This window comes from Lupinus angustifolius, chromosome LG14, assembly GCF_001865875.1.
Source record: "Lupinus angustifolius cultivar Tanjil chromosome LG14, LupAngTanjil_v1.0, whole genome shotgun sequence".
NCBI lineage: Eukaryota > Viridiplantae > Streptophyta > Magnoliopsida > Fabales > Fabaceae > Lupinus > Lupinus angustifolius.
The window spans coordinates 941,977-957,062 of record NC_032022.1 but is presented as its reverse complement, the minus strand read 5'-3'; the positions used below and the strand labels follow the sequence as shown (position 1 = coordinate 957,062).

Sequence of the window (15,086 nt, the reverse complement as noted above, 5' to 3'; positions counted from 1 at the left end):
TAAGTACATAAAGAGCATGGTCGTAAAGGATACTAATAAAATGAAAGTTTTTTACAACTGCACTCAATATTTTGACTTTCAAAGTTGTAGTTAACAATATTTTGCCTCGTGGTTCCGAAGAAACCTACTTCGTACTCAATTAATTACAGACTTTGAGCGTAACCTTTGAAAATGTGATTGCGAGATTTTTCATATTTCCTGCAAACTAGATTAAAAATCACAGGTATGTAACATCACTTGCATTTTTCAGTAACATGATGTCCATACTCAACGATGGCATCTTTTGTCTTATTTCATAGTTAGACTATATCTTCTTTATCACATATCATCTAGCAATCTTTCAAAATTCCTGAAAAATTCTAGCACATTAAAGACAGACTTCATGTAAAGCCTCAAACGACCATTAAAACTCTAACTTAATTGTGTCGTTGTAGCATCGGTTGAAAAAAATATGTCTCACATACTAAAGCCCATTTTTATTTAAGCTTAAAGAGATTCCCATCCATTTATTTTGGAGAAGGTTATGCTTCTCAAGTAACGACTACAGATTTCATAAAGTCCTCCACATTCTCAAAGTCATAAATGCAACTTCACAACTCAACAGTAAAATAATCTTAAATTTTAAAAGGCATGAGTAATGTTCTTTAATGCATTTTAAAACAAATGCCATAAACATAAATGATGATATGTTCACGAATACTTATCACATTGCTTTTGCCATTGCATCATTTAGATCTGGAATTGTCTTTAGTTCCTTTTCACACATAGCCTTAAAAAAAGTCTTGAATAACCATTCAAATGATGCAGATGTTTCATCATATAATAATGCAACACCAAAAACACGTTTTTTTATTATGTCAAGTTGAATCCAATGAAAGGAGCAAATGGTCGAGGGTCCTTGTTAGTGCGATAGGTAGTATCAAAACATACCACACCTCCAAAATAAGTATAGTCTACAACCATTTTAACATCCACCCAGAAAACATTTGTTATTTCAAAATTAACATCAAGTTGGATCACATAAAAGAGCGATTAATTCTTTGTTTGTTTTGTTTTGAAATAATGGAGTAGAATACCTCACCTTCTTCCATTTCCTTCATTCTCTTAGAACTCAAAAGATTCCTAACATTTTTAGAAATAAAGCCAACATTCTTCCTTCCTCCAACCTGTTGGCTCATAAACTGAAAAATCTTCGACTACTTTATTTTATTTATTATATGAATTTTTAAATTTTTTTTAATTATTCAATAATGCCCACAAACTGCTCGTAAGCCTATTAGCCTGTTTTAAAACGGACAGGGCATTGAATTTTGTCCGTTAAGCCAATGCGGGTATGCCCGATCCGCTTAAATTAATGCGGGCACGGGCTAAACAGGTCGGATGAACCATTTTGCCATGTCTAATGCCATCCCCACAACAGCCACGACCACCAAAGCTGCAACTCATTCCCTTTGATAGTTATGAACCTTTAGATTGGCTTTTTCAGGCTGAGCAATTTTTCCAGCTCTATCAAGTACTGTTAGAGCAAAGACTGCACATTATTTCATTCTACATGAAATGGGAGGCCCTTAGTTGGTTCAAATGGGCATTCCATAACGCCACATTCACCAATTGGGAGAGTTTCACTCGCTCATTGGAAACGTGTTTTGGTTCATCTTGTTATGAGAACCACCAGGCAGAATTATTCAAACTCTGCAAGACCGGCTTTGTGGCGGAATACTAACAAGAGTCCGAGAAACGTTGCAACAGAATTTGGGGGATCTCGGCAAAGGTAATTCTGAATTGTTTCCTATATGGTCTTAACACTCAAATTCGACGGGAACTGGCTGTTTTAAGGTCCAATCACATAGATGAGGCATTAGGCTTAGCCAAGTTAGTGGAATCCAAAATCAAAGACTCAAAACTTTCATATTCTAGACAATTTCGTACACCTAACACCACAACCTACCCAAGACAGCCACCCTTTACACCATCGACCCACACACCAACTAGCTCACAACCTACTTTACCCATTCGTCGGCTCACAATTGCACAAATGCAAGAGTGATTGATAGTCCCAAGGACTGTGCTATAATTGTGATGAAAATTTTCAAGTCGATCATCGCTGTCAACAAAAAAAATTATTGTTGTTATTGGTTGAGGAATTTCCTAGTGATCTTGAGGCATAGTTATCGGTTTTGGAAGCTACAGATGAAGAGCTAGTGATCTCTCCTCAAGAGCTAATCCACTTTAAACTGTTAGAACAAGCTCTTGAAGGTCAACCATCTCTCAAAACACTAAGGTTTATTTGTATAATTTCTGGATACTCGATCACTGTTCTGGTTGTTACAGGCAGTTCACATAATGTCCTACAACTTAGGTTGGCCCATTATTTGCAATTAAACATTTCGCCCACACCACAATTTCATGTGATGGTGGGAAATGGTGCACACGTCTACTGCACATGGTTATATTCTAATACCCTAATTGTGTTACATAATCAACTTGTTCATATTTCATTCTACTTACTTCTTATTAAGGGCGCAGATGTAGTGTTGGGCATTGAGTGGTTATGGACATTGAGTGACAACACCATTACCCTCCAGGGTGATATGGTAAACATTTGTGAACCCTCTATACTACATCAACTACATCGCCTCATTCACACCAATTCATTGCCTCATTCCACACAATTACATTCCTTTCACTAACAACTACAACCACTACTGAACCTTCCCCCAAACAAACACCCTCCCATAAATCCAAACACTTCTAACCCAATTTCAGCAACTATTCCACTCACCATAAGGCCTACCCCAAACTGCCCACATAACCATCACATTACTCTTCTTCCTAATTCTGCCCTAGTTTTAGTGAGACTCTATAGATACCCATACTATCAAAACGAGGCAATGACCGAAATGATTAAAGACATGCACAATAAGGGAATTATTGCACCTAATACAAGCCCATTTTCTTCTTTTGTCCTCCTGGTCAAGAAGAAAGAAGGCACATGGCAATTTTGCATTGACTATCGCGCCCTCAATGCCATTATTGTTTAGGATCGGTTCCCTATTCCCACAATTGATGAACTACTGGATGAATTATGTGGTGCAACTATTTTTTTTTAAAATCGACTTAAGGTCTGGATATCATCAAATCCGTGTGCACAATGAGGATACACATAAAACTGCATTCAGAACCTTTGACGGTCATTACGAATTCGTAGTCATGTTGTTTAGGCTGACTAATGCGCCATCAAGTTTTCAGGCACCAATGAACCATCTACTCTGGCCTCACCTATGTCGGTTTGTATTGGTATTCTTTGATGATATAGTAATTTACAGTTCATGTGTGACTGACCACCTAGTTCATTTGCATGTTGTTTGGGAATTATTGGTTTCTAATCAGTTTTATGACAAGTTGTCGAAGTGTATTTTTGGTGTTTCATCAATTAGTTATCTAGGCCACATTATCTCATCCAATAGGGTCAAACCCGACTCGGATAAAATACAAGCCATGATAGATTGGCAAAGGCCATGTTCCTTCATGACACTCAGAAGTTTCTTGGGCCTCATAGGGTTTTATCGAAAATTTGTCAAATAATATGCCTTTTTGGCCGCTCCGCTCACTCATCTACTCAGATTACAGAAGTTTACATGGTCGTCTCAGGCTCAGGAGGCCTTTACAAATTTATAGACAGCTATGACTACAACACTTGTACTACAACTACCCGACTTCTCCCAGCTATAGGCAACAATTATCTTTATAGTAATTTAAGACAATCACCTTAAGATCTTCTTTGATAATCTACCATTTGTTGTCTAAAACACACCCACTTCGAGCATGCTTAGTCCACCTCTTAAAGATGTATTTTAGAGAAATAATAATTATATTCAAATGATTAAGTACATAAAGAGCATGGTCGTAAAGGATACTAATAAAATGAAAGTTTTTTACAACTGCACTCAATATTTTGACTTTCAAAGTTGTAGTTAACAATATTTTGCCTCGTGGTTCCGAAGAAACCTACTTCGTACTCAATTAATTACAGACTTTGAGCGTAACCTTTGAAAATGTGATTGCGAGATTTTTCATATTTCCTGCAAACTAGATTAAAAATCACAGGTATGTAACATCACTTGCATTTTTCAGTAACATGATGTCCATACTCAACGATGGCATCTTTTGTCTTATTTCATAGTTAGACTATATCTTCTTTATCACATATCATCTAGCAATCTTTCAAAATTCCTGAAAAATTCTAGCACATTAAAGACAGACTTCATGTAAAGCCTCAAACGACCATTAAAACTCTAACTTAATTGTGTCGTTGTAGCATCGGTTGAAAAAAATATGTCTCACATACTAAAGCCCATTTTTATTTAAGCTTAAAGAGATTCCCATCCATTTATTTTGGAGAAGGTTATGCTTCTCAAGTAACGACTACAGATTTCATAAAGTCCTCCACATTCTCAAAGTCATAAATGCAACTTCACAACTCAACAGTAAAATAATCTTAAATTTTAAAAGGCATGAGTAATGTTCTTTAATGCATTTTAAAACAAATGCCATAAACATAAATGATGATATGTTCACGAATACTTATCACATTGCTTTTGCCATTGCATCATTTAGATCTGGAATTGTCTTTAGTTCCTTTTCACACATAGCCTTAAAAAAAGTCTTGAATAACCATTCAAATGATGCAGATGTTTCATCATATAATAATGCAACACCAAAAACACGTTTTTTTATTATGTCAAGTTGAATCCAATGAAAGGAGCAAATGGTCGAGGGTCCTTGTTAGTGCGATAGGTAGTATCAAAACATACCACACCTCCAAAATAAGTATAGTCTACAACCATTTTAACATCCACCCAGAAAACATTTGTTATTTCAAAATTAACATCAAGTTGGATCACATAAAAGAGCGATTAATTCTTTGTTTGTTTTGTTTTGAAATAATGGAGTAGAATACCTCACCTTCTTCCATTTCCTTCATTCTCTTAGAACTCAAAAGATTCCTAACATTTTTAGAAATAAAGCCAACATTCTTCCTTCCTCCAACCTGTTGGCTCATAAACTGAAAATTTAATTTTTGTCGTATACTAGATGACTTGCCAATTCAGCTTCGACGGTTTGAGTAGCAGGAATTCTCCTTTGTGATGGTAACTTATGACTACTCTTGGGAGTTGCAAGATCATGACTATGTTCATTTGCAAAATAATTTAACAACTTATTTTTCATTTGATTCTCGACAAATATAGTTATTTGTGTTAATCATCTAGTTCTAATATCTTATCAGGGTTTTTCCCTTTTCGACCTCTCTTTCTCTTTAAGCCTTCTTTAAAACAAACAAATCTTCGAGCTATTATAATGTCCTTTTCTAACTTACTTGTATTCCTCTTTTCTATTATATGGTGCAGCACGTTGAAAATGACCATGAGATGTAGTTGTTGCATCCCTTTTGGGACGGAGGAATAGACACTAGATGAAGAACAAGAGAATATAGATGAATAAATTTGTGAATTGAATAAGAAATAATCCTGGAGAAGAAAGGAATGTAAAGCATCATAGAACTATTCACAATGTGAGTTTAGTTGAATGTAAAAGATTGAGTTAACACTGTTAACAATATTTTGTTAGGTGAACGATGAGTTATAATTTTTTTTTACACTTGTCCTTATATGATTGAATACTAGTACCACCAATAAAAACTTAAGGTATTGTACCTAACTTTAATCCTTTATTTAAAGGATAGATAAAAAAAATTAAGTATGATATGTTAAAGGTTATTAATGCTTATACACTAGGGGCTAGAGGAATATCCAAAGATAAAGTGTCTGAAAGATTTAGAAGGTGTTGAGTAGTGTCTATATATATTGTGATATTAAGTTGTTTGTAAATTTTTAAATCGTTGATTTGAGCAAACTTATCACTTTTAATTTTCAGCTTAAATTTATTTACCAATTGCCATGATATATTTATGTTTAAAATACATTTATAACTTAAATAAGCAATTTCAACTCCTATAACAAAAATCACACTATATATTCCTTTAAAAAAAGTGAATAAAATTGAATGTATATATAAAACTTGGTGAATTAATCAGGTACAAATAAAGGAAAATGGCATTATCGTGACTGATGGAAGGTTCAATTATCAAAACTTTTAAGATTTGAAACAAAAAAATATTATCTATAAAATCAACTCAATTCCAAAAAAAAGTGATTCCAACCACATAATCAGAAACAGGAACTTCAATCTCTGCAGTCTCAAGACTGTAAGCAAAAAAACAGAAGAAACTCTGCAGCACATAACAATCACTGCATTACACATAATGTTACTGTGTTATTGTAGAGCATAACTATCAAAATTTCATGGATCAAGGTAACTTCAAACTAACCTGACTGATACTACACCTTGCAGAAACAAAAATTGAACTTTATACAAGGATAAAAACCTTTGAAATTACTAGGCATGCCACAAAGTAAGTATGTGATGTGCCATATTGAAATATTGCATGATTCTTCAAAGGGTGCAACAAAATAATGATACTTAGCAGTTATCAACTTACCATACTAAAATACTACAATCAGGTTTGGACAAGGTTTCTTGAGTAAATTTGCTATAAACCCAACTTGTGAATTGTTTGTTGCATTCATTTCTTGGCAGCAGAAGAGCATAAATATTGCAGCATATATTCATTGGAGGAGCATGTATCAGCCAGATCCTGATGTATCCTAGTGATTGATTTCTGCAATGATTTTAATGATGGAAGCAGATTTCTAGAATTCTGTTGAATCGAGTTCCCATGGGCTTTGCAAAGCTCCTGCAAATTTCAAGTATAATTTTTATAGACCTACTCTTACGTTAAGGATTAAAAGATAAGGAAATTGATGAATTTGAGGTAGTAAAGAATACCTGAGACCATCTAAGTATAAATTCCAAATGTGGACAATTTTCTAGAAGATCTGCGAGTGCTTCGATTAATCGCTGGAGATATCTGTTAGGGATTGATGTGGCTACTGCTGGAATATCGGGTGGACTAACAGCGAAAATACATTTTTTAATGTAAGAGTCCTCATTTAAGCGAAGACTAAGGATCAAAGCTCTACTTGGTTGATTTTCAGTAAGAGCCTCATCAACAGCCTGTACAGCAATGTCAGCACAAGTTAACGACGATATCAATAGAAGGAAGAATACTGCAGCGGAGCAAGAACATCATACACAATAAATAAAAAACAATCAACAATTAACATGCAACGGGTCATGTCAATCTCTGTGCAGGTTTATCAAAGACATCAACATAAAAAAGGCTGTGAACAGAACACCACAAAGAAAATAGAAAAATAACTACCCCATATAAACTCAACAGACAACCAATGCACAAATGCAAGAAAAATGTGAAAGCATCTTAGCATCTTTGCTTGACCCAAATCCCCTAAAGTAACACTCAAACTGTTGTGAATATGTGCAGGGAAACCTGTTGTTCAAATTCGAAATTATATATACTGTATTTTAAACCTTCTGGGTTGTGTATAATTCAATATTTTTATGATTGAAAAGGAATGGAATCTAAAAACATACAGCAAGATTTGTTTGTTAAGAAAAATAAGAAATGATTTCCATAACATTTTCCGTCTGTACATAACAATTACCGTTTTCCACCATTTGTAGAAAAGGGAAATTATTATTTTCATCAATTTAAGATTGGCATTGGTGAGTTAAAAAATTTAACCACTTGATAAAGGAAAAACACTTCCTCTTACAAGCAGAAGACAACTTCCACCATAACAACTCGGGAGGGTTCCTTAAGCAAAGTGTTTAGAAAGGGTGCTAGACTAAACAACGGGGGGTCAAAAAGCCAGACCCACAACTCAATCACAGAAAATCATTAAAAGATGAATTGTCATTTAATTATTTTGAAGAACAAGTATTTCCTAGAATATTCTTTCCTACAGAAAACAATTTCAGCAACTTTTTTTTATTCTTTGAAACAAATGCAATCCTAGTTCTTTTGAGAAGACATAATTGTGAGCAAGTTGTAAAACTTCAAAAGATAAGTACCTCTGGTGTAACATCGATGTCAAGGTCAGTTGGGTCAAATATGAATGAATCATCAACAGAATAAACTAAAACTCCCTCGGTTGTTGCTGCTACAAAACTCCGGCCGGTAGGTGCAATTCTCAAGCCTTTTGTTTGAATGACAGGCCTTCCACCGTTGGGCATGGCTCCTGGTAAATCAAGACCAATTTTACCTCTTGTTTGTTTGTCAAGACCATCTTCAATGTCACTGTTATCATCATCAATCAACTCTAGTGGGCCAGCATCATTCATATTCTTTGAGTTTAAGAAGTCAAGCACTCCATCTATAGAAAGATTGTGAGTTATCTGGAAACGTCGCAGCAACACCTGTACAAAAGATATTCAAATTCATTAACACAACAGTGCCATTTTATTATATGTAAACAAGTTGCACAGACAAAAGGTTGTGCTTTATAAATCGCCATTTCTGTCATTCACGAAAAATCAACCTGCCCCAAATCCAAACCATATCTTTTTAACGGACACAGCATGTGTAGTGAATAAATAAAGATGTAGAAATTCAACACGATAAGGATACAAAGATGAAGTGCATGCAAGCCAACCTGATCTGCAACATCATACATGCAGATATATCTGCTACTTCCACCAGCTAAAATGTAGCTTCCATCAGCTGAATAACATAAGGTTGTGAAGTATTTCCCTTGAGTTGAGTTTGCAGCCGATCTGCGGTCAGTCATAAGACGCCCTCCAGCAATATCTCTAGCACCTTCAATGGTGTACATCAGCAAACCATCTATCGGATCCCAAAAATTAATTTGGCCATCTAATGTGCTGCACGCCAACTGCCTTCCATCTGGACGATAAACTACTGTGAGAACGTCATGTGTGTGAGTCAATGTTTCAACAGCTCCTTTTCCATTAAAGACATCCCACAACCTGACAGTTTTGTCCCATGATGACGAAGCCAATATAGCCTGCAGAAAGAAAAAAGAAACCATGTAAAAGCCATGAACACAACAAATACAAACTTTAGTAGCTTTCTTCAATGTCACATCTCGAGACAATAGTATTGATATTAGATAATACTATGGGCTTAGAAAATAACAACCCTTATTTAAGGAAATTTCAAGTAGCTAACCATGTCTACGTAGATATTTATGGTATGTAGACACTGTAGCTATGGAAAATAGGAACCAACTAAAAATACTATAGAAGAAGAGAATAACTTGTGTAGGCATATATTAGGGGGAAACAAACTCACATTTGTAGGTGAAAACATCAACCCATGGACAGGACCTTCATGAGCACTAAGCACATCTAACAATCGGCCGGTTCTCATTGACCAAACAAAAACCTGTTATATATGTCATCGTAAAAAGGTGAAAATAAAATAAATGACTGTATAGTCAAAATCCACCAAATTTTTGTGCGACAAGAATACCTCAAAGGAATCTGAAGTGCCGGCACATATCACTTCACCACTCTGATCTGCTGCCAAAGAAACAAACTGTCTCGAAGAAGGGGTTGTAAATGTCTTAAAGTTTCGATAACGTATTAAGTCCCACGCACGAACAGTGCCATCAAGAGATGCACTAAGCAGGCAATTGTTACTTGCCATAAAATGTAGAGCAGTAACAGAATTAGTGTGCTCAGAAAATGTAACAAAGCAAAAGCCTGACGAAAGTGTCCATACCTGTAACAGATAAGTAAGAGACTTTCACATAAATTCAATTCATAAAAAACAAAATGAACACAATTATAAAATTCGTGCAATATATATATAAGTCAAAGATGGATCAATTTTCCAATCCATGAAGACCATTCATATTAAATCACCTTCACTTTATTATCATCTGCTCCGGTAGCAAGGAGCTGTGAGTCTGGCGAATATGCGACACAATTCACATCAAAGTAATGACCCTGCTGCTTCAAAATGTAGCTCTCGGACCTCCACTCCCACACAAGCAACTGGCCCAGTTTCGCACAGCCAAAAGTCAGCCAGTTCCCAAGCTCATTAAAAAGCGCAGTGGTGATCTTCTCCCTCGATATAGACAACAAGTGAATACACACAAATTCCGGCATCTGATACAACCCGAACACACCACTCGAGAAGCCAACAACAACCATATCTAGCCCTCTATGGTAATCACACGCCGTTGCCTTCGCAGGCGCCTGAGTAAAACAATCCTTCCTCAACATCTCCCATTTCCCTCTACACAAGTACTCATCTTCACCAACCAAACCCACATCCCCATTCTCCAATTTCTTTCTCTTCTTCACCTCAACATCACCACCACTCTCCAAATTCCCTTCCACATCCCTCACCGGTGTTCCCGGAGAAGCCGGCTCCAATCCCTCATCCTCATCCATCACACTAAAACCTTCATTATCAGCAGTAAAACCCCAACTATACACATAACCATCCCTAGTAACCGTATAAGCCTTACAAACTCTATTAGTTTTCGCATCAACGCCGAAAAATGAACCTATAACAGAATCCCTATGCCCTAAAAGCGAAAAAGGTCTATACTTAACACCACCACTAACTTTCTTCAAATACAAAATTCTAGCAGTTAAATCCTTAGACCCAACAAGCAAGTAATTCGAATCAGGACTCCAATCAAAGGCCGTAACTTTACCATCGAAATCGGCGAAAGTCCGAACCAACTCAAACCCAAAATACTCCCTCCTGAACCCCGGCGACCGCCATATCTGAACAAGCTTCCCGGCGGCGACAGCGATAAGGGACCCATCAGGGCTGAATTTGACAGCGGCGACACGGTGCTTGAAGGTGATACGGTGGAGGACAACACGGCGGCGGAGGTTGACAAATTGGCAGCGGTTGCGGTCGTCGACGGCGAGGAGGAAGGTGCCGTCGGGGGAGACGGCAATGCGGGAGATGTTAGAGGAGGATTGAAAAGGAAGGGTTGTGGTTTGAGATTTGAGAAGGTCGGTGATGGAAACTCGGTTACCGATGGGTGAGATTAAGAGTGTGTTGTTGGAAATTACGGCGTTGCCACCTCTGTAAGGAGCACCTAGAAGGTTCTGGAATCTGAAGTTCATCGTTGTAATGAGTGGGTTTTGGGAATGGAGGTTTTTGACTGCTAGGGTTTAGGGTTTAGCATTCTCAAAGTGGAGAAACAAAACCAGTGTTATTTATTATTCAATTATTCAAGGAGTTCACAAATTTTAGCTAAAATTGGAGGAATTAAAAATAGACTGAAAAAATATTACAAATATAAACTAATTAATAGAGTTATTTATTATTTAAATATAGAGAAAAAATTCTTCATTTGCACCTTAGATAAGTAAAAGATGTATATTTTGAAGGAGCATATATTCAATCTTAAAAGCATGTCATTTTATATGTCATTTTTAGTATTAAGAAGACGTTGATATAATATTGTAAGGTCTCACTAAATTCCTTGAACGACCAAAAGGTTAATAGTTCAATTCCTATGTGTACACTTATTAGGAAGAACAATCACGCACTCCGAAAGGAATTAGTACCTTAATAATGAAATACCATCGGTAGTACAAAAAATATGTCATCACCAGCTGAAAATACTTAATTATTACATTTTTAATCTAAATATATTTTTTCAATCAACTATAAATGGTGACAGATAGAGTGACATACTTTGTACTTTGTAAGACAACAGATATGCTATTATATATACAATGTAAGATTTTTACAATATCAATATATCATCCACTATTATTCATATTTAATCATTATTGATTATGGTTTGATACAAAAGTCATTCTTATCACAATAGAATGTTGGATTCGAAAAGTATGTTGCATAAGGTAATTTTGTACGAAGTTACTTAACCCATTTTTGTTTTTTAATTCTTTTATAAGGCTTATACAAAGACTTTTTATTCATAAACACATTCTTAATTATCCTCTTTGCTCTACGCATTCCATCATACACATAAGGTAGAGAAGGCATATTATCAACATCAGCCATTTTTAACAAGCGGATTAGTTGAGCCACAATATTAACAATAATGGTATCGTCGTTTCAAAACCTATTATCCATCACAACCTCTACAAATCTTTTTGCTTTCTTATTCATGTACTATCTAGAATCAATAAAATCTCTACTAGTTACCCAAGCTTGCAAATCATGTATGTGTTTATGAATGATTTTCAGTGAAATGAAGGTTGTTGCAAAACGAGTTGCCCCAAGACGTATGATTTCATTCCACCCTTGTCTTTTCCTTAACCATGCCAACAAAAAATCGATGATTATTCACAAACTTTGTTTATCATATGTACTCTTAGCTAAGATACTCACATGCTTCATTTTCCCAATGTCTCCTAAAATTAAATTTAAACCATATGCAGCACAATGAGACCAATTGGATAGATGGAAACTTCTCATTTAACATAGTTCCTACAACTTTATAATTTGTAGCATTTTCGATAACCAAGTGCACAACATTAGTTACTCCAACAAACTCAACTAAGTCAATAAACAAATTGCAAAGTATTTTAGCATCTTTTACGACATCAGATGCATCAACAAATCTAACAAAAGTGATTCCCTTTAGGGAATACACAAGAAACTTGATAAGTTGTCTATATCTTTGGTCTTGCCAACCATTAGTCATGATGGTGCAACTAGTTTCTCTCCAAAAATTCCTAAAGTTTTCAGTTGAGAAGTCGACTTCCTTTTTCATTTCATACAACAAGTTAGATCTAATGGCATAGTAATTGGGACCTTTATAACCAGAATCAATTGCAACAATTGCAATTATCATAGGTTGATAGTAAACTGAATTTGCACAATTATATAGAATGCAACAATCATAAAAGAATCGAGATATGTCATATCAGCCCTATGGTCTTTACTTGCAAAACTCATTCTGATGGAAGGTTGAGCTCTCAGAGTAGTTCCCCGAGCAAAGAAATTGTTTATACTCTGATATGGTCTTTTGTTTGTTGTCTCTGTTATTTACCCTTGGTCATATCTCCTTCATGTTGTATAACATTTTCCTCATATGGATCTTCCCATTGAGTTCGATTAGTCCCTCTTTTTCTACTACCACTTAACTTGATCCAAGTGTTCTCTAAGTCGATGTTTAACATCAAAAGGGACTCAAAGACAAAGTAGAACATCTCTAACATTTTGAGCAATGCAAGCATTTTATCATTTTTTTCCTTCAATGTACTGTAGTAATTGACAATGAACACATGTTGTGTCAAATTTTGCTCTAACAGATTGAGTAGTTTGAGCTACTATTAAGCATGTACAAAAGCACTATCTATAAAAAGCATTGTTGTATTAATCATTTACAACCGCACATGTCATGACTTCGCATATAATTCACTGTTGATTTGTATAAATTAATATCTACATATATATTTATTAGCAGAATAGACATTCTGAATAGCACTACATTTATACATTCTGAACAACACAGACACATTAATACAGGCCAGAAGTTTGTTTTATTACCATGAATATAATATAAACTATAAACAATGAATATCATGTCAATTATGTTTTGACAAAGTACATTATTACAAATAAAAAAAATTAAGCAAAATACAAAGGAACAAAATTATACAAATTACAAACAATCAAAATTAACCTATAATTATACAAAGACTATTTGCATCTACTATTTCCTTTCCTTGATTGTTTTTGGCTTGTAATCATCCTTATTTGGAGGAACATATTGATTTATCCAAAGTTCTTCATCATGATCATCTCTTGTATATAAATCATCATTCGTAATTGGTCCGCTCTCACGTGACTGATATGTCCCAAAAGAAGAATCATCTTCATCAATATGTTCATATTCTTGGTCATCAATATTATTGACGATTATTTTGTTAGTTAAAAGAACAATGAACCATTTCATATCAGCTGAGTCACTAACATAGAATACTTGTTGAGCTTGTGATGCTAGAATAAATGGCTCATCTTTATATCCTGGCCTATTAAGATTCACATGCATAAACCCTAACTCATCAACTGAGAAGCCATTGTTGTTATCAACCCACATAAAATAAAAAATTGACATCTGACACATTGTGTAATACAATTACCATATTCGTTCAATCACTCCAAAGTTTGACATGTTCGCATATATTGGGTTTCTCTCTTTTGCACTTGACATGTGTAAAGTTCGAGCAACAAGAGTCACATCAATATTTTGCATTTTACTTTGATCATATTGTTTATTCGTATAAAATGTGAATTCATTAATTAGGTACCTAGTATAGGATAAGACATGAATACTTGGACCATTGGCTAACCATTTCAATCTTTTAGAAACCGAATGTATATTTATATTCAACTCCTCATTAATATGATTTTTTAGCCACTTTATGAAACAACGATTATGCTCTTTGGGAATCCAATTTTCATTCTAACTTGGGTAAGACTTCCTTAGCATCTCCTTGTATATTTCAACATGTGGCTCAACATCGTCGGCATTATGTAAAACATATAAGTGCGCTTGCTCCAATTCGGTTCTTGTTATAATCAATATTTCATTTCCAGTAATACCTTCACCAAATGTTTTTTTTTGCATATCGAGGCGTTGGAATGCCCATGAAATAACCATCGGTAAGGTATCTTGTACAAAAATCCAGAGCATCTTCAACAACATATCGCTCCATAATATAACCCTCTAGTCTTGATCGGTTCTTCACATACCCTTTTAATGTCTTCATATAATGCTCAAAGAGGTACATTCATCTCATATAGGAAGGGCCACATAGTTGTGTCTCTCGAACAAGATGAATGCTTAGATGAATCATTATGTCAAAAAAGAAGGTGGGAAATACATTTCAAGCTCACACAAAGTCAAAATAATTTGTCTTTGCAATGCAGGTAATTTCTCAGGGTCAATCACTTTGCTATAAATTTCCTTGAAGAAGAAGCATAACCTAGTTATGGTTCATCAAACTTTTTTAGGTAGAATTGACCGTATTCTAATAGGCAAGAAATATCCATAAGTACACGACAATCATGAGACTTGAGACCTTTTAACTTCAGGTCTTTTATTGATACGAGGTTCTGAATGTTGTGAGAG

At 35.2% G+C, this 15,086-nt stretch overlaps 1 protein-coding gene across 1 annotated transcript; it reads right to left on the bottom strand.

The window, feature by feature from the left end:
- LOC109326768 (periodic tryptophan protein 2 homolog) lies at window positions 6,211–11,169 on the bottom strand. The gene is made up of 7 exons (XM_019559571.1): window positions 9,868–11,169; window positions 9,473–9,724; window positions 9,293–9,385; window positions 8,634–9,005; window positions 8,053–8,397; window positions 6,907–7,134; window positions 6,211–6,814 (listed from the first exon to the last, which is right to left on the bottom strand). Exons 1-7 carry the CDS (start codon window positions 11,092–11,094, stop codon window positions 6,644–6,646), a joined length of 2,688 nt encoding a protein of 895 aa, XP_019415116.1. The 5' UTR covers window positions 11,095–11,169; the 3' UTR covers window positions 6,211–6,643.

What these genes read in the sequence shown, in the direction of transcription:
- LOC109326768 (XM_019559571.1), bottom strand. Translation starts at nt 11,094, where the DNA reads ATGAACTTCAGATTCCAGAACCTTCTAGGTGCTCCTTACAGAGGTGGC. An exon ending in TGATGTTTTCACCTACAAAT is followed by an intron (nt 9,006 to 9,292) that starts GTGAGTTTGTTT and finishes TTCTTTCTGCAG; the next exon opens with GCTATATTGGCTTCGTCATC. An exon ending in TTATACTTAGATGGTCTCAG is followed by an intron (nt 6,815 to 6,906) that starts GTATTCTTTACT and finishes TGAAATTTGCAG; the next exon opens with GAGCTTTGCAAAGCCCATGG.